Raw genomic sequence first — 27,052 nt, 5'->3', positions numbered from 1 at the left:
TCCCTCTGTCCTCCTTCCCACAGCACAGGGGTGTGATGGCCCCATGGAAAATTCACAAGCAGGATCTGGAATCTCAGCAGGGGAACAAGCCCAGGCTCCATTCAGGGGAATCCCTGCCACCCAGACTGAGCCTGAGCCCTGGGAAAGGTGTCCAAGGCCACTGGTGTGCACAGGCCTGGGCAAGGTCAGGGCCGACGGGAACCTCCCTTTCTCTCACACTGGCCTGGAATTTCTCACTCAGCTTTGTGGACAGCCAACGCAGACATCAGGTCTGGGGCCACAGAGCCAAGATTCCAAAGAGAAAATTCCAAGGCAAATATCTCAGGGCTTTTCAGTCTCCCCACTTCCCACAACTCCCTTCCACGCCACCCTGGAATCTTCCCCTAATCTAGCCTTGTGCTTCCCACACTCCTGCCTTTGGTCCTGACATCCCCTAGGTCTGGAATACCCTCCCCTCCAGCCCCACACCTGAATCCTACCCACCTCAATGCCACCTCAATATCTGTCTCCTTTGAACAGCCAAGTTCAGGCTGTGGTTAGGACTTTGGCTTCTGAAATCAGACAAGCCTGGATTCATAGGCTGGCTCTGCCCCTTCCCAGCTGGGTGAACTCAGACAAGTTCCCTCTTCTCGCTGAGCCTGTATGTTCCCATCTATAATAGGGGGATAATGACAATCCCCTCCTCCATAGCGTTTTTGAGAGGATTAAATGATTTTACACAGGCTTAGAATAGTGCCTGGCACCTAGTAAGCCCTCAGTAAATGTTAGCTATTTCTATTTTACTTATCACATTCTCCCCATAGCAGAGAACGTCAATCTTCTCTACCCGAGGGAAGCTCAACCCACAGATGGAACTCCATGGCTATGTGTTGAATGAATGAATGAATGAACAAATGAGGAGGGATAGGGCCAGCACTGCAGGTGTGAGCTTTCAAAAGAGTTACCGTCAGTGCTGCTCAAGATGGTCTCCTGGGGTTGACTCCACCAGCGACCCTTCTCCCTTTGGTCCCGAGGAAGTGCCACCCAGGCACAGGGTCTTCTGCTCATCTCTCTGACTCTGGGCTATTCTTCAAGGCAGGTTCCCAAGTGCCTCTGGCTGCCTGGCCTCCGCCACGTGGGTGCAGGAAGGAAGGGGCAAGCACAAAGCATGCTGCTTGAACCCCTTCCTCGTAGGTGGCAGAGGGAGGGCAGGGGCCGACTCCAGTGGCATGGTGGCTGAGTCCTGCCCTGGGAGAAGCTGTCACTTCTCACCCTGTGGACTCAGGTCCAGAGCCCATGGTGATGGGCAGGGCTCTCCCCTGAGGATTCTCAAATCTGCTTCTCCATCTCGTTCTGAAAAAATCAGGCTTCAGGAAGGAAAGAGCGTGGTGTATTAGGAGCCCCTTCTTTCCCTTGTGCGGGTCCCCCATTCCCACATCCCTGAGGGCTCTGGGAAGAAGCAGGGAACTGGAGCCAGGTGGATATGTCACATGGAAGCAAAGTCCCAAGCCCCTGCCTCTATGTCACCTAACTCGCCACCCTCCACCGCTGGCTCTCCTGACCTGGGAAGATGTATCTCCAACCGTCCTTCTCAGCCCCCTGGGCAGGGTCCTGCTGGTGAGAGGGATCATGCACAGCCTTTGCCCCTGACTCACCCAGAGATACTCGGCCACTCCTTAGGGCTGCCCTTCTTTCAATACGGACTCCCACTACCTGTGAATTATGTCCTCCACCTACACTTTAGAGCAGTGCTCGGCGAACTTTTTCTGTAAAGGGCCAGAGAGTAAATATTGTAGGCTTTGCGGGCCACACCATCTCTCCTGCAACTGCTCAACTTGCTGTTGTAGCACAAAAGCAACCACAAACAGATAAGCACGACTGGGTCCAATAAAACTATTAACGGACGCTAAAATTTGAATTTCTTATATTTTTCATATGTCATAAAATATTTTTCTTTTGATTTTTTTCCAATCATTGAAAAAGGTAAGAACCTTCATAGCTTACAGGCCCTACAAAAATATACTGTTTTTAATAAACAGGCACTGGGCCCGACTTGGCCCACAGGCTGTAGTTTTCGAGCCTTGCTTTTGAGGCTCCCGTCCTTCTATGTCTCTCCAGAGAGCATCCACCCTCCACAAACTCAGTTCCAGGGGCTGCGCAAAGTAGCCATCTTTGATTCAGCCTTAACAGGCCATTTGCAAAACCCAGACTGTTCCAGGGGCTTGACTGGGCACCAGAGGGATGTACAGAAAAGGAGTAAGGCACTCAGCCCACCCTCAGGGAACTTCTAATCCAATGGGGGATCCGAGACAAGACAGAAGAGGATTCTAATACAAGGTCGAGGAAGATGGACATCAGGAGACAGACCTCACCTTGTCTGGTGAATAAGTAAGTGCTCTGCAACTTGCGTTGAGAAAGTGAAAGAGAGTAACTGGCTCCCTGGGAGAACAAATGTACCAGGAAAGATTTCATGGAGGAAATGGCATTAGAGATGGACTTGAAGGAACAGGAACTCCAGGACTGCTGCTGTCACCCCTGGACTCTTCCTCCAGGGAGAGGGAGCCCTCTGGCTTTTGCATTAAAACATTGAGGTACAGTACAGTTAGAGTATAGTTACTCCCCACCAGGTAATGGGCTCCTCTGGGTAGGGGTAGGGGCCTGACTCAGTTCTGAGCCTCTCGACCCTAAGAACATGTTTTTGCACAAAGTACATTTTGGTAAATGCTTGCTGAGATTGAGTTGAGGTTGGGGTTAGGGGAAAGGATGACAAAGAAGATTTCTGATGGAAATTAGACCTAATAGATTGGGTTGTTGTGTCTATTTTATGCAGCTCCCCGGGCCCCTGGAAGACATTTCCCACGGAATGTGCCAGCTGTCTTGGGGACAACCTTAGGGTCTCTTAGAGGGGACTCCTCATGCTGAAGAAATTACTGCAGCCTTCTGACTTCTTGGAAATGAGAGTGAAGCAGTCACTATTACAACCTGTGTATATGCGTGCGCGCGCACACACACACACACACACACAAGGACCCACAATCCTCCCTCCCCCAACAGCCACCACCTGCCTCTTAACTGGACCCCCCACTTCTCTGCAGAAGAAGGTGAGGCCCCTTGTCCCTAGAAGCTTAGACAGCCCAACAGCCACTGCGGACTGGGCCCTGGGAGCCTCGAAGCCACCTCCCCTAGAATCTAAATTAGCCTGGCCACCAACACCCAGTAAATTAGAGAGGCCGCTGCCTCTAAGCTGGCATACCAGCACCGTGGTTAAGCAGTTGTCAATGCTTCCCCAAGACAGCAGCATGCAGAAGTGGGGTGGGAGGGACTAGTCAGGACAGGCTGAAAAGAGCCACCCCACCCTTGCAACCTGTACCCCACTTGCTTTCTCCCTCTCACCCTGGCAGCCTTACCTGATTGATCTCCCTGAGAGGAGTTCTCAGGATACTGGAACTCAGCCCCTCACCCCATGGGTGCCTTTGACCCCATAGCTAGCCCAGCACTGCCCACATGCCCTATGTCCCATCCAAACATCAGCCCATACGCTGGGAGCAGGAGAGGCCTAAAGTGGAGGAGGCACTGAAGTGAGGGTGTGCAAGGGGAAAGGGGCAACCACAGAGACCTTGCACATTTGTGTGGGTGAACCCGCATACAGAGTGAAATTGAAAAGGGGGCTGGTTCCTGTTAACTCAGCATTTACGACACATTATCTCTAGTCCCCTAGCTCCTGCAAAGTAATTGAAATCATGAGCCAAGGTAGAAAGTATTATCCCCATTGTACAGATGAGGAAACTGAGGCTCAGAGACGTTGACTCACCCGGATCATGAAACCAGTCAGAGGCACAACCAGACTTTGTCCGTCTCAAACCCTGTGCCAGGTAATCAGACTAAGATTGTGTTTAGGGGTCCAGCAAAGCAGAGGCACCAAATTTTTTTTTCCACGGAAATACTTTGTTATTGGTAGTCAGGATAAAAACAAATCTTGTCTGGACTTCCTCTAATTTATTCTATTTGTTTATATTGTTATTTTAAATTGTATGGGAGGCAGAGGAGTGAGCACAACTATCTTAACAGTACATAGAACAACCTCCAGAAGTTCTAGTCCAACTGCATGAATTGCTTCTTGAACTCCTTGCTCTCTGGTTATGCCAGGCTCCATCAGGACAGAATTTCTTTGGCTCTTGATCCGTTCATGCCATGGTGCTCACAGTTCTACACCCTTTATATGAACAAAGGAGAGGGGATTAATGTATGTGTGTGAGGTCTGCAATTGTTATATGCATGGTCTGTGTCACCAAGAGTGCGCAAGAAACTGAACATCTTGGCTGCCTCTAGGAAGAGAAAATAGTTTCCCAGGGGAGAGATTCTAAAATTTCACCAGAGGGGCCAGCCCTGTGGCGTAGTGGTTAAGTGCGCGGGCTCCGCTGCTGGCGGCCGGGGTTCAGATCCTGGGCGCGCACCGACGCGCCGCTTCTCAGGCCATGCTGTGGCGGCGTCCCATATAAAGTAGAGAAAGGCGGGCACAGACGTTAGCTCAGGGCCAGTCTTCTTCAGCAAAAAGAGGAGGATTGGCATAGATGTTAGCTCAGGGCTGATCTTCCTCACACACACACACACAAAAAATTTCACCGGAGAGCGTTATATGACTTTTAAATTTTGTACCATATGAATGTCTTACCTATTCAAATAAATAAATATAAGTTTTACAACATTTATAACTTCGTTTTAAGCAAAAGAGACATAAAATAGCTTCTGTTTTCAACTCTGCAGATATAGCTGGGATAAGAAAAACAAAAGTCTGGTTACTACCTTGTAGTGAGGCAGAGACAAAAATACAGAGAACCAAATGCAATTTAAAATCTCACCAAATGAGATTCATGCAGAATAAGGATCCAGCCTGGGAAGCCAGGAAAGCGAGAGGGAGGGAACTGGGTAGAGAAGTGATGGTACCGACTGGGGAGGTGGGGGAAGGGGCTCCAGAGGCCAGGCCCCTCCCAGCGTGAGTGTGCACTGGGGACTGGGGCTAACGGAGACAGTTAAAGGGAGAGGAGCAGAGCTGAGTGATTCTTGCCCTTGAGATACGCCAGGAAGTTGAAGTAGGGACAGAAGGTGCAGCCGTGAAGAACCAGCCCCTCACACATTACTGGAGCTTCAGGGGTCCCTTCCCCAATGAGACTCAGTTTCTTTTTTTTTTTTTTTTTTTTTTTTTTAAAGATTTTATTTATTTATTCAGTTTTTCCCCCCAAAGCCCCAGTAGATAGTTGTACGTCATAGGTTCACATCCTTCTAGTTGCTGTACGTGGGACTCGGCCTCGCGTTGGACGGAGAAGTGGTGCCTCGGGGCGCTCCCGGGATCCGAACCCTGGCCGCCAGCATCAGAGCGCGCGCACTTAACCGCTAAGCCACGGGGCCGGCCCGTCAGTTTCTTTGTCTATAAAATGAAGGGTTTGGCCCAGAAAAATCTCCAGGTGCCTCATGGCTCTAATATTCTCTGATTTGATGGCTGCAGCCTTTCTGCAAACGTGCATAAAACAGATTAGTTCTAGCAGTAGTAAAAACAAAACTGAAAATCAGATTTATCATTTTAATTAAATATACTTTACATTCTCAATTTCTAGGGAGCAAAATGCTTCCCCCCCATCAGCTTTCCCTTTGTCGGAGACATTCATGTCTGATGCGCAATTTAAGAAAATGCCGAACCACCCCCTAAGAAGACACACAATTAACAAGACCCTAACAGGTATTTCTTAACAGGAAAGTGGGACTTGTGGGGGGAAAAAAGAACATAAAAAGGAAATGTCAGGGAGGGGAGGGTCAGGTGGGGTCAGGCTATCAGAAGACTGGGGATCAGGCTGGTAAGAACGACCTGCTTTTGTCTCTGCTCGGCTCCCAGAGGCAGCTGGGTGGAGTGTGGACAGGGAATCAGGAGGTGGGAGTATGGTCCCCTGGCCACGCTCTCACCCCCAGGTGACATAAGGCAAGTTGCTCTCTGAACTTTAGAGTGCTCAACTATAAAATGCAACTAACAATACCTACTTGGAGGAATGCTGGGAAAATGTAATAAGATAACATATCTGAACAGGCTTAGGAAAACAATAAAGTGTAAAGCATATGTCCGACACCATATTTTGGAAACTCAATTTGGGATCCAGACGTCTGGTCCCCATCTGCTGAGGTATTATGTCCTCTCAGCATGCGTCCCCCTCACGTCCGTCCTTCCTTTCTGCCCTTCCTTTCTGCCGTGCTCTTCCCGGCCCAGGCGCTGGGTCCCCACAGAGCAAGAAGAAAGCAGTGCCTTCTCCCGGGAGGAGCGTCATTTCCTGGGCTCTGGGCTCCACGGCCAGGCTCGCAAATTAACAACTATGGCTGTAAATTACCAGATAAATCCGGGCTGGAGTCGCCAGCAGGATAGATGAGAATCAACAGGAGAAATAAATCTATGGCAGCAGCTCCCTGAGTCCCGGGACAGTGGGGGTGGAGGGAGTCAGGTGGGTGGTGACAGAAGGGCGAAAGAGTTTCTGTTGGGGGAAAAAAACACTCAGAAATAAAACCAGGAATCCCCATCCCTGCCACCACTTCCCCCCCAGAAAGAGTCCAGGATGAGTCAAGTCCCCAGGCTTCTGCCAGCTGTGGGGTTCCCTGCCGCTGCCTTAGCGAGCTGGGGCCTCCACTCAGCTGCCCATTATTCTTGATGACAAGAGCAAATACAGGCACTCTCGCAGAACTGAGGAGAGACGAAGGGGAATAAATGGCGTTTGATCTTTAAAGAGAGCAACTGCCTTCCCTTGGCAGAGCCCCGCCCAGTGGGAGCTGTGGCCCCTCATAATTCAAGTCTGCACTTAATTAAAAAGGGGAGCATCCTGGACTCTGCCCAACTGGCATCTATTCCACGCGAATCCTTCAGCCTGCTGACATTTGTCCGTTTGTCTCTCTTTGACAGAAAGGGAAAAAATTCAAAAGGAAAAGCAAAATCTTATATCCTGCAGCTTTCAGAGACAGCCTGTTCCTGAGCTGGGAAGCAGGCTCTGCTTCGTCTCCAAGCAGAGGGTTGAAATCTAAATGAACAGGGGAGGAGACGGAACAGGACAAGGAAGGCTTTGCATTTGGGGGGAGACCTGAGCGGCTGCAGGCAGCAAATATGACAAGCTGAAGTCACCAGCACCTTCTGAAAATAAAAATTACTTTCTTTGGACCCCCCTTGGTCTCTCTTTGGCCTCCCAGACTCTTTTCCCAGCTTTAGGCTCAAGCTTTCCTCCTGGACAATGTTCCAGATGAAAGGAGGGCACATTTATTCAGCTTTGTTTAAAAATATTTAAATGCTCCTCACTGGGTTTCTGATAAGTTCCTATTACAGCTCCCCAAAGGTGACTCCCCGGCAGAAATCCTAAAATCAGCCCCTCGCAGGGATTGGCTTGGTCCCACAGAGGTCATTGCATTCACCCATCTACTCCTGAGAATTTCACAGCTGTCACACCCAGATGAGGGTCTCTGGGGAATCAGAACCTCCCACCTCAGATTCCTGACTGCGGGCCCTACCTGCAGTAGCAGACCCCTGGGGAGTGAAGCTGGGGTGATCCTCTCCTCCTTGTTCTCCCAAGGTTCTTGAGGACATCCCAGCCCCACAACACTCAAGGGAAAGACAGGTCTGGTCCCCACCCAAGGCCTCCTTTTTCGGACTTTTCTAGTGAGACAGCTCTCGTCTACCTCTGGAGTTGAGCAAGACATCAGCTTTACCCGTGCCTTCCCTCTGTAGCCCGACATGCTCCCAGCCAGCTGGCTGGAGGGAGGGTCCCCTTTTCTGTGGGGTCTCAGGAGAGGTCTCAGGCTAAGTGGAAGGGGGAGAGGAACAAGAGAAGCAGTTGCTTCACCCTCCTCCAACCACATTCTCCAAAAGTGGTGCCTTTCCAACCATTTTTAAGGTAAGATCTATTGACAAGTTCTATGATCTTGTAAAGACATCTGTGATAAAAGACATTAGGACAGTGGTTCTTAACTCCGGGGTTGGGGGGTGGGGGTGTCACAGACCTGCTCTGTGATGACCCTGACAAAAGCTAAGGACCCTCTCCTCAGCAAAATGCACACACACACATACACACACACACCAGGTCAGGCAGTTGGTTTCAGGGGGTTGCACATCCATAGATGCCCGGTTCAGAACCCCTGCAGTTTAGAGGAAGCAATGTGAAAGTGGGCCTGTGAGACAAGACAAAAGGAAATCCAAGAGTGGCACTGTTTTTGGTGGTCTTGACCCACCAGCCCATGGGGAAGACCCATGCTCCCCGACCCCCACTGCCTGTCTCTGCTCCCTGGTGACAGCTCCAGTCTGGGAGACACTAAAGGGACATAAGACACCACTTAACCCTGTTGTTTCATCTATCTGGTCTTCTGAGCTGTCTCCCTGGGCTGCCCTCTGAGTCCCACCCTTCAAGCCTCTGGGACTCTCAGCTCCTCCAGAAGCGGAGGAAGCCAGGCCTTTGAAGATGTTTCTGTCCTCCCCTCACAGTCCGGCTGGACAGATCACGCAGCCCCCTGCCACTACACTCTCTGAAGGCCGCCGTGAAGAGCCTGCTTTTATGATGGCTCCTGGGTCTCTTGGTCTGCTCCAGATGCCTCGAAAGAATAGCTTCCTTTCCCTTCTCAAGCCAGTGCTCCAACCTTCCAGCTCCCTGAGCAAGCCCCAGGCCGCCTTTGAATGAACATTTGCATATCTAAAACCCACATTTACATTTTATAACTTAGACTTCTGGAAACCAGGTCAGAGTCCAGCCCCAATATACTACAGGAAAGGAAGCGTTTACCTGTGCAACCCCCACCAAAGGTGTGTTGGGGGGTGCAGGGAGTATGTCGTGCGTGTCCTCCATGAAGCTGTGTGTCCAGCAGGGGACTGTGCGCATCCTTAATCCGGTGTGTCCATGTGTACTCTCCTCCATCTGGCATGTTGTATGTGCCCTCAAAGTGTAGTGTTTGTGCCTATGAGTCTGTTTGGGGTGCCCTCAGTCTGTTCAGTGGACCCTTGGAGTAGACGTGTGTTTTTGAGGCCTCAGTTTCCTCATTTGTAAAGTGGGGATGCCGCCTCACGGGACTGCTGTGAAGGTTGTGTGAGTTAATGCAGGCCAAGCACTCGCAGAAGTGCATGGCTAGTGGATGCGCTCAGTAAATGACGGTTATTGTGATGTGATTTCCACAGAAACCTCCAGCCCCTCTTCCTTCCTCTCCCCAACTACCTGGAGCCCTGGAAGAGGCTCGAATGTTCTCCCTGGAGATGTTACTGCTCTGAGCCTGGGGGTTGATCAGAGGCCAGGTGACAGCAGTGGCGGCAGCAGCAGTATCTTCTCTCACTCAGCCTGTGTGCTGAGCCGAGCTGGAGCAGGAGCAGGAGGGCCCCTCAGCCACGACCCTGGATGGGGAATGGGGAGGAGCACTTACTCTGCAGGGAGCCAGGGGCCCTTCCAGAGAAACATAAGAACTCAGAACCAGCAGGGCACCCCGAGAGAGCCCCCAACTGGAGTGCCCAGTCCCGGACTCACCGGAATCTTCTTCATTGTCATGGAGACTACATCAGTGCTGCCTTCCCGGAAGAACTCTCTGTCCTCCTCCCCCACTTCTCTTGGCCCTGAGACACAAGCTCCTCCTTAAACTGGTTCCATCCAGCCCAAAGCTGGGATTTGCTTGGGCTTGTCTCTCCCTCCTTGGGCAGGGTTCCTGCTAAGCTCAATTAGTTTGGTCTTTATTGTGCCTATTCACTGAACAAGTATTTCATGGGGCCCTCATAAGCAGGAAGCAGGCTAGGGGAAGACTTACAGAAGCAAAAGAGACCTCCTCTGGGCCCTGGAGAGCTCTCAATACACAGGGATGATTATACCATGAGGCAGAATGAAAGACATATGCACCAGAGATAGAGGCAAGAATGTTGTGGGGTCCTTAAGGAACTGATTCAGGCAATCTGGAAGGCTTCCTGGAGGAGGGGCAATAGTCATGAGCCTGAAAGAATATTTCAGCAGAGAGGAAAGGGAAGTTTATTTTCATTTGCCCAAGATGATCTCATGGAATGAGCCCTAAACAGCTGTTCTAGTCCCAGTTCTGACCCTGACCAGCTGAAAGAGCTTACAGGTATCATTTCCTTCTCGGAACCTCCACTGCCTCATCTGTAAAGTGGGGTGTTAGATTAGATGAATTGAAAGCAGCCCCTACTGGCCTGGGCTTTGGCTAGTCTCTTGTGTTTATCACAAACAGACAGGAAGCAAAGTCAGGCTCTCCTCAAAGGAGTGAATAGACTGTAGACCCAGAGAATTGTCTCAGAGAAAAGGCCTGGGGGATTTTGTGTCCTGTGCGTCCCCATGGCTGCAGCCTAAGCAGCCCAGCTCCCGTCAAGTTCCTGTCTTGGTCACAGCTGCCTGCCTGGCACCCAGCACTGTGCCTGGCACAACAAATGTTTATTGAATGAAGTGGTGAATGAATGAGGTGACAGAGACTATGATCAGCTTTTTGGCTAGAAATGGAACCAGTGCTGCCCCCAAATCATCAGATCCCTGAGGCTTTTGCTCTCTCATACCATGTTTGCTCTCAGGATAAGAGGAAAGATGGCTGAGACGGGCTGTACTTTCAGAGGTCCATGCTGGGGCCTCTGGTTTCTGCTGCAATCAATAGAAAGTAGGTCACAGAACAGCTCTGCAGAGCACAGACCCTTGAGGAAAAGCCTGGATTCTGTGCCAACTTACATTTATTGAGTGCCTACTGTGTATCAGTTGTCACACAGCTTTAATTCATTTAATTGTGGCCACAAAGGGCTGTACAGGAGATTGTGGGGGATTGGGGGCTGTAAACCTCACCGTGCTGACTGAGTGACCTCAGCCAAGTCACAGCCCCTCTCTGAGTTTCATTTTCAATCTCTGTAAAATGGAAACAATAGAGCCACTTCGCCAGGTTATGGGAAGGAAATGAGCAGGTGGAAGCGGAGCGCTTCATAAATGCTAGTTATGATTGTTCCTCTGGGCACACAAGTCCGCTCGCCCCAGGGCGCACACATAGACACGTTCACACTTCCACGTACACGCAGAAGCGGAGACGTGTGCAGACGTCAGCTGGAGGAGATTGCCGAGCCTCGGACCCGGGGCCACCGCTAAGCCCCGCGGAGAAGCCGTCAGGTCCTCGGCTTCCCTCCTTTTCTCTCAGCTCTGATGAATGAACTCCGGCCGCGAGGAGTTTATTTTTTTATGAATGGGAGCCCAAACAGTGAATGAAGCCGGGAGCCAACCCCTGCGTTCTGATTGGCCCCAACGTCTGGGAAACTCCGCCCCCCGGCTCGGCCGGGCGAGTTTCCGGATTGGCGGGCATGCCTGGCCCTGGGGTTTCATTCACAAAAGTCAATGAAACAAAGGGAAAGGGGTGGGGGGGGCAGAGAGAGACGAGGCCGAGGCGAAGGAAATGCACCAATCAGCGGCTCCCCCGGGCTCACAACTGTCGGCGGCGCCCGGAAAACAAGCCGGTGCGCGGGGGACCCGGGGCCGGGGCCGTCTCGCTCCGGCCTAGCCCTGCGGCCCTCGGTGCGGCCCCGGAGTATGCTCGGGACCCCCCGCGACTCCAGCACAGACGCCCCGGCCTCAGGTGAGGCTGCGGGAGGGGGAGGGAGGGAGAGTGTCTGTGAGTCCCCTCTTGCCTCCAACATACACCACACTTTCACCGCCGCCTCCGCAGATTCCAGAGTGGGGGTGGCAGGCGCTGGGATTCAGGGTTGGAGGGGGCGCGGGAGTTGTGGGCGTGCGAATGGTGCGCGCCTCGCCTGCTCCTCCGCGCGCGCGCACGCACACACACACACACACACACACACACACACACACACGTCTTATGTAACCGAGCCTGGGCATAGCAGGGCTGCAGAAAGCAGCCGAAACGGCGAGTCCGGCTCCCAGGAGCAGGTGGGACCCCCTTTGGCGGGAGGGGAGTGGTGGCGGCGCCCAGCACCGCAGGCGGAAATCTCCCCATCGCCGAGTGAGTCGGAGAAGTTTTGCCGTCGGACCCAGAGCCTCGGGACTGCCCCCTCCCTGCCGCCCTCACCCACCCCCACCCGCTGCCTTCCCAAGACGGTGTGCGAACATAGCCGCCCCCCTCCCCAGGTCTCTGCCCCCGCGCGGGGCCCGGGCCGTGCGGCCGAAGGGAGCGGCCGGATGGAGAGAAGGATGAAAGGCGGATACTTGGACCAGCAAGTGCCCTACACCTTCTGCAGCGTGAGCGGCGCGCCGGCCTCCACGCCCGCCCCTGCCCTGCACCCCGCCCCTCCCCACGCCACAGCCCCTTCCCCACCGCCCCGGCGGGGTCCAAGGCGGCCCGGCCCTTGAGTCACCCCGGGACCCCAGCCCCGCCCCCGAGACTAGGCGGTTTCAGGGTGACTCGGGGGCATTCTTCCCCTTCTCCGCAGAAATCGTCCGGAAATGGGAGCTTGCGCGAAGCGCTGACGGTCCCGCAGGGGAAGCTCATGGACCCGGGCTCCCTACCGCCCCCCGACTCCGAAGGTAAAGAGCCAGAGAGACAAACTGCGACCCTCTCCACCACGCACACCCCAAGGGCTGATCCTGGAGCCCTCGCCCTTTTCCCAAAATGACTTGCCCTCCAAGGGATTCCGATCATTCTCCGTCCCTACCCCCCAAGGCAGGGGTCACCAGGGTCGCTAGGGCTCCCTCTCTCTCACTATCACCCCCACCTCACCTTCTCCAATTCCATTATTCACCCCTCAGATCTCTTCCAGGATCTAAGTCACTTCCAGGAGACGTGGCTCACTGAAGGTGAGTAGTTTTGAGACTATATCTATTATTGGGGTGTGCATGCTCTCTGCCCCAGTATTCCAACCTAGCCCACTTCCTCTCTCCCTGGCCTCCAGGAGCTCTCCAAGGCCCCCTCCCCAAGTCCTCTGCCTCTCTGTTCTCCGTTCTCCCCAGCTCCCAGTGTGGACACTTATATTGATATTTATTTTCTCTGCCCTGAGCCAGGCTTGTGTAACTAGGCCTGGGGATGAATCAGACCATTGTGTGGGGTATTTGCTTATTTGAATGGAACTTGGCCCCAGGCCCATTTTCCTGGTTGAAATTTTCATTTGCAAAATTTGTTTGGCAGCGGCCACAGAGGTGTGTGTTGGGGTGTTGGGGTCGGGGGGCAGTGGTGTGAGGGACAGGAGGATGAGAAGAAGGAGCAATTAATTTGTTACCTATCTTCAGGAGTTGCCAAAACATTGATTTTTTTACTCCCTTGGTTTCTCTTCTTCCCAAATCCCAGCGCCAACCAATTCACTGTCTGAGCCAAAAGAACAACAAAAGTTTAAATAATTCTTTTTTGCAACACTTTGGCAAAGAGGGCGCAGGGCTTCCCCCCAAATAGGCTTGATTGTAATTCTGATGGCAACTGATCCCCCCACCTCCTTCCTTCCTGAATTCCTATGCCCCAGGCACATTCCTCCTCCTGTTTGCTGGGGGGTTAGCTTCAAGCTGGCCGCGGTGGGGTCGGTAGCTGGGCCTTGGCTGGGTGGGGAAGTGTGTTCTGGGGGTCTGCTGGTTGGATTCATTGGTGTGTTTTGGGGGGGCCTGAGGGTGTCGCTGGTGGGGCTGCAGGTGGGAGGCCAATGGTGTTTAGACGGTCTCTGAGAGGGAAGGGTTAACATCCCCATCTTACAGACTATTTATTTTAACACTCTGAAAACCAAAAAACCACAATACTAGGAACACCTTTTTAAGGACTTTTTCTCTTCCTTAGGATCTCCCCATCTCTCCACTTGGGTATCTTAGGTGATTTTTTAAGCTCAAACCCAGCTCTTCTGGAACCCTCTATAAAAGCTTGGGGTAGAAGGGAAAGACCCCTGACTAGATCTTTGGAGTGAGACTAGATCTGTCTTGACCACTGTGGTATCCCAAAAATATGTATGTTAACAGGACGACTATTTAGCATAGAGCAAGCACTTAAGACATCTTGTGGAATTCATGGCTGACTGGCTGCGTGGGTCCTGGAGAGATCTTGGGGATCTGGGGATATTGTGTACATCTTCCCCGACTCTAAGCCCTGCGTGCCCAGCTCCGAGTTACGGGCAGAGCTATGCCCAGTCTGCCCATCCTCCTCCTGAGGTTCCGGAGCTGGGCTGGAGCTGAAGAACGCAGAGGTGTCAGTTTCCAGGGTTTCTCAAAGACTTCCTTTCCCAACGCCTGATTTCTTTCTGGCTTGCCAGGCTCCTTGTCTGTCAGCTGAGGGTCCCTGTGCTCCCCACCACGGGCAGCTCCTAGGACTGTGATCTAGGGGTAGGCTCAAAGGCTGGCATTTTGGCAGCAGCTGGTCCATTTGTGCCTGGGTTTGGAATGGGAAGGGGAAGAAAACGTTCTCATCTCTCAACCTTGGAAGCCCCACCCCTTGGCAGTGGGGGTCTAGAGATTGTATGTGTGTCTATCTGCATGTGTCGGTGTGACAGCGAGTGTGCGTGTTTCACGCTGCTGCCCTGGAAGTCCCTGTACATTTAAATCTAGTGGGTGGGGAGGTGGGGGTGGGGATCGCAAGGCAGAGGGGTGGGGGCCTGGGATCTCCTTGGTTCCCTCTCCTTCCTTCTGAGGGAGCAGCTCAGGTTCCCAGCTGGCGATGGATGGCCAGGCCTGAGGGGGGGATGCTGAGGCCGCTCGCTCCTTCTCACTCTCTCTGCGGAGACAGATGCAGCTGCCGGGGCCCTGTCCCCCTGCACCATCCCAGCACCACCCCAGCCTCCTAGCCTGCCTCTTCCCACCAGGTCAGTGACCCCTGCAGCCTAGGGGGAGCTTTGGGGTGGCAGGGAGGGACTAGCTCCTTTGGAAACTTGCCAGTGGTGGGGCGCGTCAGTCAGAATGGGGGTCGGAGCCCAACCTCCCTCCCTGAGCTTGATTTCTTCCTAAAACCCCAATTTAGAGAGAAGCAGCGGGTCCTTGCAGTGTGGGTGGGGCTGTGAAGAATTTGGGGGATGCCCAGGTTGTATTCGGGCGGATGTGGTTGTGGTTGTGGTTGTGGTTGTGGGTTCAGAGTCCGGTGCCTGGGCATCATTGGGGGTGAGTGTGAGTGGGGCTCTGTAGAGGCAACTCAGACATCTTTGGGGTTGGGGTTTTTCTAGACAGAGTGGGGGGGTGAAGTGATGCCGAGAGGGCATGTCTGATTTTGGGGTGCCTGGGATCTGTTGAGTTGCTGAAGGAAGGATCAGGCTGCTGAAGGGAAAACCAGGCTCAAGCAGGCTGAACCCACGCTGTGCCTATGGTAAAAGATGTGCTGCTTCTGAGTAAGGGTTCCTTTCCCTGCTTGCCAGGAGCCCTCAGGAACCCTCAGAGACGATGACTTTGGTCTATTTGGTAGGAAGGAACATTGACTGTGCGCCATGTATGTCCTTTGTGTGAGGCTGGGGTCCATAACCTGGAGTCTGTGGATAGTTTGCAGGGGTCCCTGAGTCCTCTGATATTGTCTGTAAAATTGTTGCGGGTGCACCATACACAAAGACGGATTTTTCTAGGCAGAGAATGATCCATAGCTTTTATGAGATTCTCACAGGGGTGGGTCTGTGCTCCTCTTTTCCTAAGAATCCCAAATCCTGTTTGCTCCCAAATCCTCCACCAAGGTCTCCAGCCCCCCTGCCCTTTGATTTTCCCCCATCGTATTCGTAAGTCCAAAAAGGGACCCAGTGTGTGAAGGGTGTGCATGGAGGATGTGTTTCACTCGGGTGCTGCCGTGAAGTAAAAGGAACTAGGATGTGTGTGAATTCATGTGTATGCACGCTGGTGTCTCAGCACGTCTGTGGGGAGAGGTGGGGTTAATTCCCTCCCCTAGTCTTAGCTACAATGCCTCCTTCTACATCTTTCTGTCTCTTCCCCTTCCAGAAGGCTCTTGGGGACAAATGTCCCCTCCATACATAGAGAACTGGTTCCTTCCAGTACGGAGGCTGCCAGGGTGGGGGCGGGGTTAGGGTGAGAGCCGAGGCCAGTGGTGACACAATGGAGCAGAAGCTCCGGTGAATACCTCCCCTCTCTCCACTGGGAGTCCTTAAGAGGCCCCTTCACACTGGGATTGGATCCTAGGAAAGGGAGAAGGTGATGGGGCATATATGGTGTAGGTGGGAGGCTAACCTGGGGGTGGGCTTAGCTGCTTGGCTGTTTTAACCTCCCGGTTCTCCTGGAGCCCATCCTTTTCTACTGACCCCCCTGTCTGAGGGACATTCCTTAAAATTCTCTTTCTCTGGGCATTATGCTGGCTTGGCACTTTTCCCTTCCCCTCCTTAATCATCTGCCGTGTCCCCAGGCAGATAAACTCCACCTTAGTGCCAGGATGGAGTTGGGGGCAGACCCTGGCACACTGGCTTGGCAGCCAACACTCAGCCAAGTCAACAAATAAATAAAGAGTGGCGTACACTCAAGACCAAACATGGTAATTAGAAATTCTCCTGCTCTCCAGGAACGCAAGGCTCACTGTTACTGTTCCTATTTCTATTCTTGTTGACAGTCTCTGAGCGACTGAGGCCCTGTCCTGCCCTTTTGGGAGAAGCCAGTGTTCTGGCGAGGGGCCAAGCAGGGACTCAGGTTCACTCCACCACCCATTTTTGCCTTTGCTGATTTCTTTTGGCCCTGGGAAGAGGGTGGCACCACCTCTTTTGGGGTGTGATCTGTGTGCTGGGGGTGGCCTCATCTGGAACTCCTGGGGAGGGAGGGTTCTGGTCAAACCTTCAGGCCTGAAGTGGGAGGAGAGGCAAGAGGACCCGTAGGGCTCTCCAGTGTCATGTGAACTGGCCTGTGACGCCAGCAGGAGATGCCCCCAGCCCATTACCTCAATGGAAACTGGCAGTTAATGAAGCCCCAGAGGGGGCCCAGAGTGAGTGAGCCTCCCCAACGTTCTGCACCCCCCTACCCCTCAGGACCCTCCTTGCCTAGGCAGCAGGGAGAGAAATGTTGCTCACCCTGCTCCCACCACCCCCATCCTGCCACCTTTGGGGGTGTCGCCCATGGTTGGACCAGAGGGCACAGCAGCATGAGCTTGGGCCTTGGCCCCTGGGCAGCTGAGCAGGTTTTGCTTCCTTCTCTTCGTCCAGTGTTTCCCAGCCTGCCTATTCCTAAGAGCCACCAGGGGCGCTGGTCAAAAATACAGACACCTGGGCTCCACCCAGGGCCTATGGAATGCGACTCTCGCGGGTGGGGACTGGGTACTTTTCACAAGGCCCCAGGGGTTCTTGGGAATGGCTGCCTTTGTCCCTTGTGCTCCTGAAAAGATGTGCACTGCCTGTGTGTGTGTGTTTTTTGCAGAGGGATTTCAGGTCCTACTGATTTATTTGATCACTTTAGAATTGTTTTATGCTGACTTTTCATAAGTTGTTCTTTAGCTGCTGGGGCTTCTGATTCTTAAACCCCTCAACCCAATCCTCTGTCAAGAAGTCACCTATCTGTAAATGTTTCTTTAAAAGCCCTTGGCACCTCTGATATTTAAAGTAAGTTGAAAGCAATTAATCACAGCCAAAAGTGTCCCTTGTGAGATGTGCTTTCCCCAGAGGCCCTGCCTCTGATGGTACCTGGTGAGAGGAGAGGGGGCCCTCCGCGTGAGGGAAGGGCTGCTCAGTGAGGATCTCTTCAGTTCTTGCCCCCAGACCCACAGTGCTGGCTCCCACCAGCCTGAGGACAGGGGTCTTTTTATGTTTATTCACCTAGTCAACAAATAATGCATTGAGTGTCTATTCTGAGCCAGACCCTGTTCTGGGTGCTGGGAAATCAGATGAACAAAACAGATAAAACCTCTGCCCTCAGGGAGCTCGACTTTCTGGTAAAGGAGCTGGACAAAAACATGTAAACAGAAATTAATAAGATAAGTTCAGGTGGCCACATGTGCTAGGGAAAAAATAAAACAGGATGCAATAGAGAGCCAGCAGGGACTGCTTTGGTTTGGGTGGTCAGAGAAGGCCTCTGAGGAAGTGACAAAGGGAGCTAAGACTTCAATGGCCAGAAAAAAACAGGCAGGCAAGGATCTGGGGAAGAGTGATCAAGGTGATCAGGTTTGAGGACTCGAAAGGAGACCAGAGCTCTGGAGAGTAAGGGGCAAGGAGAGGCAAGTCAGAGAGTTAAGTGTTTCCAGACCATGGGGGCCTTAGAGGCTGAGGGAGAGTTTGGGGTTCATGCTGTAAGCAAGGGAGAGAAGTGATTCAATTTCTTCCAGCTGTGTGGAGAACCCCCGAGTGTAGGAGGTGACAGGGGAGTTCTGAGGCTGTGGCTGAAATCCAAAGACAAAACCATGGAGCCTTGGCATGGGAGGGAAGCAGCAAAGATGGGGGTGTGTACTTATACAGGCTAGGAGGAGCTGAGGTGTTCCCCAGCTGTCTCTTTGTATCCTTCCCCCTTACCAGCCGTTCTCAACTCTGGTCACTTTGTCCCTCAGTTTCCCCACTGTCCATTCTGAGAGCAGTCTCCAGGGAACAAGAGACCCATCTCCTGGGGTTCGGTTGCCTCACCTTTGAGCCACTCTCTTCCTGGACTATCAGGATGTTCTTGGTGTCTACCCTTCCCCTTCCTGCTGTGATCTCTTTATTCTTGAGAGAGGGGCAAAGTGGGCAAAGACTCTGGGGTCAGGGGAGGTACTCAGTTGTACACCCACCTGAAGGAGTTGCTGAAATGAGGATAAGAACTAGGAATCAAAGCCCGGATATCCAGGTTGAAGGCCGTGGATGAGTCGCTGTTCTATTTTAGTTTTGCTGCCTAATCCCCAAACCCAACTCCACCCACGCTGGCACTCTGGGAGTGCTCCTCAGACTCCAAGCTTGGGAAGCCCTCCTTTCTCCTAGTGGCCCATCAAAGGAATGAGGCACCCTTCCCTGCCAGTGTCCCCAGCCTCCTCCCCTCTCCCATTGCCATCCTCTTCTAACCTCTCTTGAACCACCCTCTTAACTCCATTCCACCTCCTTTCCCAGGCTCCAGATTTCTAGATTTCACCTGGGAGGTTGTATACAATGCAGATGCCTGGGCCCAGGCCAGATTCAGAATCGTCTCCTATGATTCTAAGTCCACAGGATCTCACTCCTTATAACGCCTGCCCATCTTGGATGTGACTGCTGTGCGCTTGGAGGGAGTTTTGTAAACTCTGAGGGGGCAAGACTGTCTTCACTTCAGGAAAATGGAGGGAATAAAGACAAAGCATCTTGGAAAAGATTCTGGAATCTGCTCAGACAGGTTCTGGGAACTTACAGCCTTCCCTCCAGGGTCTTAATGGAGCCCAAAGATGGAGGGCACTAGGACCTGGGGTGGAGTTGCCTTCAGTCCTTGGAAGGCTGTTTTCCCCTTGGGCTGGTGCTAATCTGCAAGGCTGCAATAATGGTGTCTCCCAGGGGCTGCCATCCCAGGGTTCCCAGCCCAGTCTCACCTCTGACCTCTCTCTCTCTGCAGCTCAGGTACCGGACAGTGATGAGCAGTTTGTTCCTGATTTCCATTCAGAAAACTGTGAGTAGAGGGCACTGGGTAGAGGGAATGGAGACTTGGGGAGGGCAGGAAATGAGTCATGGGGATGGAGAATCACAAGAACACAACTTGTTCTCTCCTAAAGAAAAGAGTGAAGGGCAGGGCTCCCCATTCTTGGTTTGGACTCAAAGACCAAAGCAGCAACTGGGAGATGAAGATCTTGGTTCAAATCGGGACTTGCTCCGTCCTGTATGACCTTGGAGCAGACACTTCATCTCTCTGTTCCTCCATTTCCTTATTTCTGAAATGTGAGACTTGGACCAGTTCAGCAGGATCCAATTCTCCCATTCTAAGTTACTTTCATGCAACTGGGGTGATTTTCCTCCCCAGGAGACATGTGGCAATGTCTGTAGACATTTTTGATTGTCACAACTGAGGGTGGGGTGCTACCAGCATCTAGTGAGTAGAGGCCAGGGATGCTGCTAAATACCTTACAATGCTCAGGACAGCCCCACAACAAAAAATTATCTGGCCCAAATGTCAGTAGTGCTACTGTTGAGAAACTCAGCTTTAATGTCAGATACTTTGCTCTCAACTGTCTTCACCAATGAAGTGAAACAGGACACAAATAATCGAAAACAGCCAATAACAGAACAGTTGATTGCAGGCGTTTGACTCAACTGCAGTCTGAGACAAAATTTCACACTCGCCCAGCTTAGAACCAGCTCTTTGCTGCTCAGCCTGGCAGCTGGAGTTTTGTGGACCCAGCAGGGGCCACAGGAAAGGCCAATGTTCTTCACAGATAATTAGGAGCATGTGTATAATGTTAGTCAGCTGAAATGCAATTGGGCTAATATCCAACCTTAACCAGAAAAAGAAAGATTCTTTATAGCCCCAAATAAGAAAATACTTCTCTTCCTTGGAATTTTCCAGAGCACTCAGGAAAACCACAGGCCCTAGGTTGGAGGTACTCACTCCTACAAAGGTGTTTTTGGGTTTGAGGTTGCGTTAAATGTTGAACTTTAGACAGTTTCTTTGGTTAAAATTGGACATTCGCCTGATGTATAAAACCAGACATAATGTAAATAGCCAAACTGCTCTTAAAAGTGTCTGACTACGATTCTCTGAAAACTGAGACCCAGAGAGGGGATGAGGCTGCACCGGTCACCCAGCTGGTCCTCCAAGAGCAGAAGGTGTCGGAAGCTCTTCCTGCCTCTTCTGAGACGCATTCTGGCCTTGCTCTGCCTCCCCCCACTCCCGCAGTAGCTTTCCACAGCCCTACCACCAGGATCAAGAAGGAGCCCCAGAGTCCCCGCACAGACCCGGCCCTGTCCTGCAGCAGGAAGCCGCCACTCCCCTACCCCCATGGCGAGCAGTGCCTTTTTTCCAGGTGAGCCTCGGCCCAGCCCCCGTGAAGGGTGGAATGAGGGTGTCGGGAGGAGGGAGGCACCATGAACAGAGGTGGCAGTTGAGGTGCAAGTTAGACCACAGAAAGGATTACCGAGCTCCTATAAGGGAGCAATACAGCTCAGGATTTCCTCTGAGTAGTCAGGACGAAAAACACAGCAGGGAGCTCAAGGGATGTGTGTTAAGGCTGGGGCAGAGTCTGTTTCCACTGGAGAAGCCACTGTCCAACCCAGCCCAGCTGCTCTGGGCTGGGGAGAGGTGTTCTCAAGATTACATCCAGTTTCAGGATTGATGAAAGGAGAAAAAGTTCTCTTGGGGCTGAGTCCGGCTCATGCATTCCTTTCCTGGCCCTCTACTCTTCCTTCTCCCATAATCCCTGTGACCTCACTTCCCTGGGGATGAAGGGTTCAGAGATGCTTGCCCAGCTTCTCTGCCCCCTCACCCCTGTCTCCTCCTCAACTCCAGTGCCTATGACCCCCCTAGACAAATCGCCATCAAGTCCCCCAACCCCGCTGCCCCCGGACAGTCGCCCCTGCAGCCCTATCCTCGGGCAGAACAACGGAGTTTCCTGAGATCCTCTGGCACCTCCCAGCCCCACCCTGGCCATGGGTACCTTGGGGAGCAGAGGTAAGGTGACCCATAGAACCTGTGGGCCCAGGGCTCACCAGTTTTCCCTCAATCCGGAGTGTTCTCCACTTGCCCTTAAGAGACCTGGCTTGGGGGTGGTAGGGAGGAAGGGATGTTCACATACCTCCACACCAGAGCCCACTCTGCAAGCTCTGGAAGTGGCAGGCACGAGGAAGCCTTAATTTAATATTCTGTTCTCTTCCTTCTCCATCCAACCACATCCAGCTCCATCTTCCAGCAGCCCTTGGATATTTGCCACTCCTTCACATCCTCTCAGGGAGGGGGCCGGGAACCCCTCCCAGCCCCCTACCAACACCAGCTGTCGGAGCCCTGTCCACCGTACCCCCAGCAGAGCTTCAAGCAGGAATACCTTGACCCCCTGTACGAACGGGCGGGCCAGCCGGCAGTGGGCCAGGGTGGGGTCAATGGGCACAGGTACCCAGGGGCAGGGGTGGTGATCAAACAGGAGCAGATGGACTTCGCCTATGACTCAGGTAAGAGATGCTCCCGGAGGAGGGGTGGGGAGTTTGGGTGGGATTGCTGGGTGGGGTGGCATGTGATCAAACCCAGAATGTCTTCCCACAAGTTTTTTACCTTCCCATCCCTTTACCAGTTCATATATTCGAACCACCTATTCACTTTTTTTCACAGATTCAAAAGAATTGTCATTTTTCCATCAGCAAACTTATATTCAGAAAAAAAGGATAAGTTGGATGTAGGTCCTTGCCCTCAGGTAGCTTGTGACTTAATAAGAAAGTTAAGGCATTTCTTTCTATTTCTATTTAGCAAGTGTTTGGGGTTTTAATTACCTACCAAGACCAAAGTACTGTGCCAGGAACATAAGGATGTGTCATTGGTCCCTGTCCCCACAGAAGCTTAAAAATACAACGGGATTTGAATGAAGAGAAATATGAACTTGAAACTAGCCAAGCTCATAGTTCCCAATTGGAACACAGGGTTAATATATTTCCACATCCTGTTCAGGCCTCCAGGTTGATGGATGACCCACCATCCCAGCCAGAGCTGGGTACCAGGAGTAGGGGCTTGTTTAAATTCTACTTCCACCTGGCTATTGACAGGAGTGAGATGCACTCAGCATATTGATAAATAGCTATAGTTCACAGCCCCAACGGTTGAGGGAGGGCCATTCTCATTTAGGAAGTGCCCAGAAAACCTTGGCTTCTGTTACATTGTTACCATCCCCAAATTTGAGTTTAACTGCAAACTTGCATGAGAAAAATAAATTCAGAGATTAGAGCAGGCTCAGAGCTGGCTAGAGCTTTCGAATTTCCCTTTTCCTGGTGCCTAGTCTTTTAGGGGCAGGGGGGTGAACCTGTCTCAAACCCCCAGGCTGCCCGAGAGAGAACCAGAATGGTGCGCCTCTCCTCAAACCCGGGGCTTAAGCCTGAGCCATGCCTGGCAGTGAGATGGAGGAAGGAGGAGGGAGACGCTCTTGCCGCTGACCTTCAAAGGATGTAGACCGGAGGAGATCCTGTTACATGCCCTTGAACTCCTGCCCCTCCCCCTTCAGCTTCCTCCGAGTGGAGTCAGGAATTCCATTCACAAAATGGAGGCATGAATGAGCCCACCCTCCCGCCTCCTCCCGGAGGTGTCGGGTTTCACCATCTCATTCATAGGTGGGAAGGGAGGAGGGAGGGCGGGAAGGGGCTGGAACTTCAGTGGGTGGCTTCACACAACCACCTCCAGGTGGAGCGGGGAGGTTTCAATCCTACGGAGTGGAGTGAAAGGGAATGTGGAATGTGCTCTGCTGACAGACCTGAAAAAACAGGGCCCAGTGCCCACTGCCTCTTCCCCAGATAGAAATACACGCATTCTCTCTCTCTCTGTCCCCTCACCAACCCCTTTCCTCCCTCTCCCACTTCCCTCCCTCACATGCACTGGGCTGGGAACCTGACCTGCTGACCGGACATGCACCCATTCCAAGGGAGTCTTAGGCAGGGACACCGAACCCTTTCCCCGGAGGTTCATCCCTACCCAACCCCCTCCCAAACTCACAGGAAACAGCTGCTCCCTGGAATCTTGGGCCTTGTGGAAAGCTTTGCCCAGTCCCAGCTGCTGCCATCCATGCCCTCAAGCTGAGGGGTTCAAGCCTCGTGCTCCCTCAGGGCGAGCTTCCCCTGGGATTTGGCAGTAGGCAGGCAGCTGGGAAAAGAACCAGAAGGCAGGCTGTCAGGAAGACGTTCTTGAATGTGTGGGACTGCTGCCCCCACCCCCACCCCAGCCACCTATGACATTACACTTGCTTCTTTCTTCCCCCCCAGACGTCCCTGGGTGTGCGTCAATGTACCTTCACACAGAGGGTTTCTCTGGGCCCTCTCCAGGTGACGGGACCATGGGTAAGGCGGCCCTCTTCTTTCTGCCAAGCCCTCCAAGTTGAAGGAGGGAGTCCTGCCATGGGGGAGGGTGTCCCGGCCGGGAGTCCCTCTCGACTCTCTGGGGTCTCATATCGGTGAACCCCCAGATCTGAGTGACTCCCAACTTCCTCCTCAAGGCTATGGCTATGAGAAACCTCTGCGACCGTTCCCAGACGATGTCTGCGTCGTCCCTGAGAAATTTGAAGGTTAGAGAAGTGACTGTTCATGAGAGGGTTGGGGTCTTATCCAGGCCCTCTGACTGTCCCCTCAGGAGTCACACTACATTTCATGAGAAAGGGCCTGGAGAGACCCTTGCGGGGCGGGGAAGGGGTTGCTTGGGGGACCAGAAGGCACAAACCCTACACCTGTTTCCCGTGTTGCCCAGGAGACATCAAGCAGGAAGGGGTTGGAGCATTCCGGGAGGGACCGCCCTACCAGCGCCGGGGCGCCTTGCAGCTGTGGCAGTTTCTGGTGGCCCTGCTGGATGACCCAACAAATGCCCACTTCATCGCCTGGACCGGCCGGGGGATGGAGTTCAAACTAATTGAGCCTGAGGAGGTAGGCCTCTCAGATGTCCCTACCTCTCCCCTCAACAGCTCTGGGGCTGGAGATGACAACTTGGGAACTGGTGGCACGTGCCTTCACCAGCATCATTACCTAACCTGAATTCTTGCCAAACCTGGGTCTGTGGGCTGGTGCTTAGTTGCAGGACCTGCTTAGCATTTTGTGCCAAGAATCTCAAGTGTTCTTTCTGACCTGCCCCCCATTGTTCTTCTGCTGAGCTAGCATCACCATCCCAAAATTCTATCTCCTGTCCCCAGGTCGCCAGGCTCTGGGGCATCCAGAAGAACCGGCCGGCCATGAATTACGACAAACTGAGCCGCTCACTCCGATACTATTACGAGAAAGGCATCATGCAGAAGGTCAGGGGCTAAGGGTCCAGGGCAAGGCAAGAGGGGCAGTGGCTGTGGGAAGATGATGGGGGCAGAGGTCAGAGCATTTCTCAGCAAGTTTGTAGGAGCAGATAATCAACCAGAGTCAGAGGGGACAAGAAATTATGGACAGTCCCGAGATTTCCCTCTTCAGAAAGTGCAAAACAATAACTGAAAAGCCCAAAGCATGGAGAGATTGAGATCAGAGGGGAGCAAGAACTGTGAAGGGAGTTGGCTTCTTAGAGGAACCAGCATGGGAGAGACACGTGCCCCATGCATCTGCCTGGACCTGGGGAAGGGCTGCATTCCCCATCTCTACGCTGACCTGGAGGGAGAGCTAGGCTGACCCAGCCCCTCTCTTCCCACAGGTGGCTGGTGAGCGCTACGTGTACAAGTTTGTGTGCGAGCCTGAGGCTCTCTTCTCTCTGGCCTTCCCGGACAATCAGCGTCCAGCTCTCAAGGCTGAGTTTGACCGGCCAGTCAGTGAGGAGGACACAGTCCCTTTGTCCCACTTGGACGAGAGCCCCGCCTACCTCCCAGAGCTGGCTGGCCCTGCCCAGCCCTTTGGCCCCAAGGGTGGCTACTCTTACTAGCCCCCAGCAGCTGCTCCCCTGCCACCGGTGGGTACTGCCCTGTGTACATATAGATGAATTTGGTGTTGGGGAAACTTGCACTCTGAAAGCCACAGATGTCTTTGGGGCAGTCCCCACTGGCCCATCAGTCGCCCTGGCCCAGACTCTGAGCTGCTCACCAGAGCGGATGGGAAGGAAAGGTGGAGACACGGAAATGCAAAGATGGAGTCCCGGAGACTCCTGCGGGGTGCACCTCCGGCCTCTTCTTAGGTCCTACTTAGAGGCCCAAGCTCCACTCCCTCTCCCCCATCACAGAGAACAAGTTTGCTCTGTTCCGGGGGACAGAGAAGGAGCTTCCCCACGTTATCCTGGCAGAGAGGGGTGCATTGAGCTCCCTAGGTCTCCCACCGCGGGGAGACAAAAGCCTGGATCCTGCACTCCGCTCAAAGCTGTGGCCCTGGAGGGTCCTGCTTGTCAGTTCTTGGTGCTCTGTGTTCCCAGAGGCAGGGGGAGACTGGAGGAAGGAACGTGGGTTGGGGGTGGAGGGTGCTGGGTAGAGGCAGGGAGGGCTGGGCTCCTGCTCCAAGGGCTGCTTGCCTCTCCTCTGTGGTTTCCTAGGCCCGGGCCTGGGATTTCACCTCCACCTCCACCTCCACCATGTCTGCCAGACCCTAATAAAGGCCCCTGCTTCTCCTTTTAGTGCTCCCGTGTCCTCTTTGCCACCATGGGAAAAGGACTTGGGGTTGGAAAGAGCTCTGGCCTTAGGGCTGATGACCAGAGTTTGGGGCCTGACTGACACTTAACTTCCCACATGGGTTTGGGAAAAGACAGTTCACCTCCGACTTTTCCCTCTGAAAAATGGGCTCAATGATGCCTACTCTCTCCCCATCCCAGGATTATTTTGTGAGGATCATGAAATAATGGATGGAGGGTACTTTGTAATGTGGCCCGGTGCCCCTCGGCCTCCTGCAGCCATCTCCTGCCCGAGTGGGGCAGGTAAGGCTCTGAGCTTTGAGGCAGGCCCTCCTGGGACTTCCTCAGGCAGGGTTTGCCCTGTGGTTTCTGTAATCACAGTTGCTCCCATGACCATGTTACACACATGTACCCCAACTCTGTGTCCCACCTCCTGCCGTGGCTCCAGGTTGCTGTTGTTGCTAAAGTTGGGGACAAGAGTTTGTATGGAGAGGATCTGGAGAATGGGAAAAGACGAAAGGCACCCAGGAAGAGGGGTCAGAGGACACCTTCTAGTGTCTTCTGAGGCAGAAGGAGACTAGATCTTCGGGGGTGAGGGGATAGGGAAACAGTATAAGTTCTCTTTGCCCAAAGTTGGGGGAGACCAGAACCCTGGGGCCGAGTTTCCTGGGGGTGGGTGGGAAAGGTATGGCCGAAAAAGCAGTGACACCTAGAGAAGAGAGTATGACAGTGGATGTGACAGGGATGGTTGTGGAGGTGGGAGGGACAGAATGAGCCGTTCTAGATCCAGCACCTGTGTAAAGAGCTTCCCAGGAGCCTGGTTCAGGTAAAAAGGCACTCTCCAGTTAAACTGGAACCACAGCCGGGCTGAGGCTGGGCCAGCAGCACCCTCAGTAATGCCTGGACCGCTCAACCGGCCTGGTACTAACGCCAAGACTGCGGCAGCCCTCGCAGGCAGGGATGCCTCTCAACCCACAAATAAAAAGCAATATTAATTTTTTTCCTAGAAACAAAACATCAATGTACTGACTTCTACAATTTAGAGCAAGGAATAGAAAATTTTAAAA

The 27,052-nt window shown here is 53.0% G+C and overlaps 1 protein-coding gene and 1 long non-coding RNA gene across 10 annotated transcripts; one reads left to right on the top strand and one right to left on the bottom strand.

Annotated features, from left to right (window-relative positions):
• Window positions 1–4,198: 4,198 nt before the first annotated feature.
• On the bottom strand, window positions 4,199–9,585 carry LOC147915040 (uncharacterized). The gene is made up of 4 exons (XR_015554738.1): window positions 9,501–9,585; window positions 9,198–9,370; window positions 6,351–6,491; window positions 4,199–5,487 (listed from the first exon to the last, which is right to left on the bottom strand). It is a non-coding gene; the product is annotated as an uncharacterized LOC147915040 (long non-coding RNA).
• A 1,826-nt stretch (window positions 9,586–11,411) lies between these two features.
• On the top strand, window positions 11,412–25,991 carry ETV4 (ETS variant transcription factor 4). Of its 9 annotated transcripts, none has more exons than XM_087441225.1 (13): window positions 11,412–11,577; window positions 12,087–12,197; window positions 12,389–12,482; window positions 12,705–12,752; window positions 19,368–19,421; window positions 20,646–20,769; window positions 21,270–21,413; window positions 21,639–21,907; window positions 23,696–23,770; window positions 23,926–23,994; window positions 24,174–24,346; window positions 24,610–24,711; window positions 25,089–25,991. In XM_087441225.1, the coding sequence occupies exons 2-13, from the start codon at window positions 12,138–12,140 to the stop codon at window positions 25,311–25,313; spliced, it is 1,437 nt and encodes a 478-aa protein (XP_087297351.1). In that variant the 5' UTR covers window positions 11,412–11,577; window positions 12,087–12,137; the 3' UTR covers window positions 25,314–25,991. The 9 variants fall into 9 exon arrangements, with proteins under 9 accessions (XP_087297351.1, XP_087297353.1, XP_087297350.1 ...); XM_087441224.1 differs by having other exon boundaries at window positions 11,413–11,577; window positions 21,252–21,413; XM_014789053.2 differs by having other exon boundaries at window positions 11,413–11,577; window positions 20,643–20,769.
• The last annotated feature ends 1,061 nt before the right edge of the window (window positions 25,992–27,052 follow it).

Source organism: Ceratotherium simum, chromosome 16 (assembly GCF_057802395.1).
Source record: "Ceratotherium simum simum isolate JZ-2026a chromosome 16, ASM5780239v1, whole genome shotgun sequence".
Classification (NCBI taxonomy): Eukaryota; Metazoa; Chordata; class Mammalia; order Perissodactyla; family Rhinocerotidae; genus Ceratotherium; species Ceratotherium simum.
This window is presented reverse-complemented; position numbering and strand designations above follow the sequence as displayed.

Coding starts and splice junctions, on each gene's coding strand:
- ETV4 (XM_004432528.3), top strand. CDS start 12,138: ATGGAGAGAAGGATGAAAGGCGGATACTTGGACCAGCAAGTGCCCTAC. Junction 21,414..21,638: donor GGGTACCTTGGGGAGCAGAG/GTAAGGTGACCC, acceptor AACCACATCCAG/CTCCATCTTCCAGCAGCCCT. Junction 23,995..24,173: donor CGTCCCTGAGAAATTTGAAG/GTTAGAGAAGTG, acceptor CGTGTTGCCCAG/GAGACATCAAGCAGGAAGGG.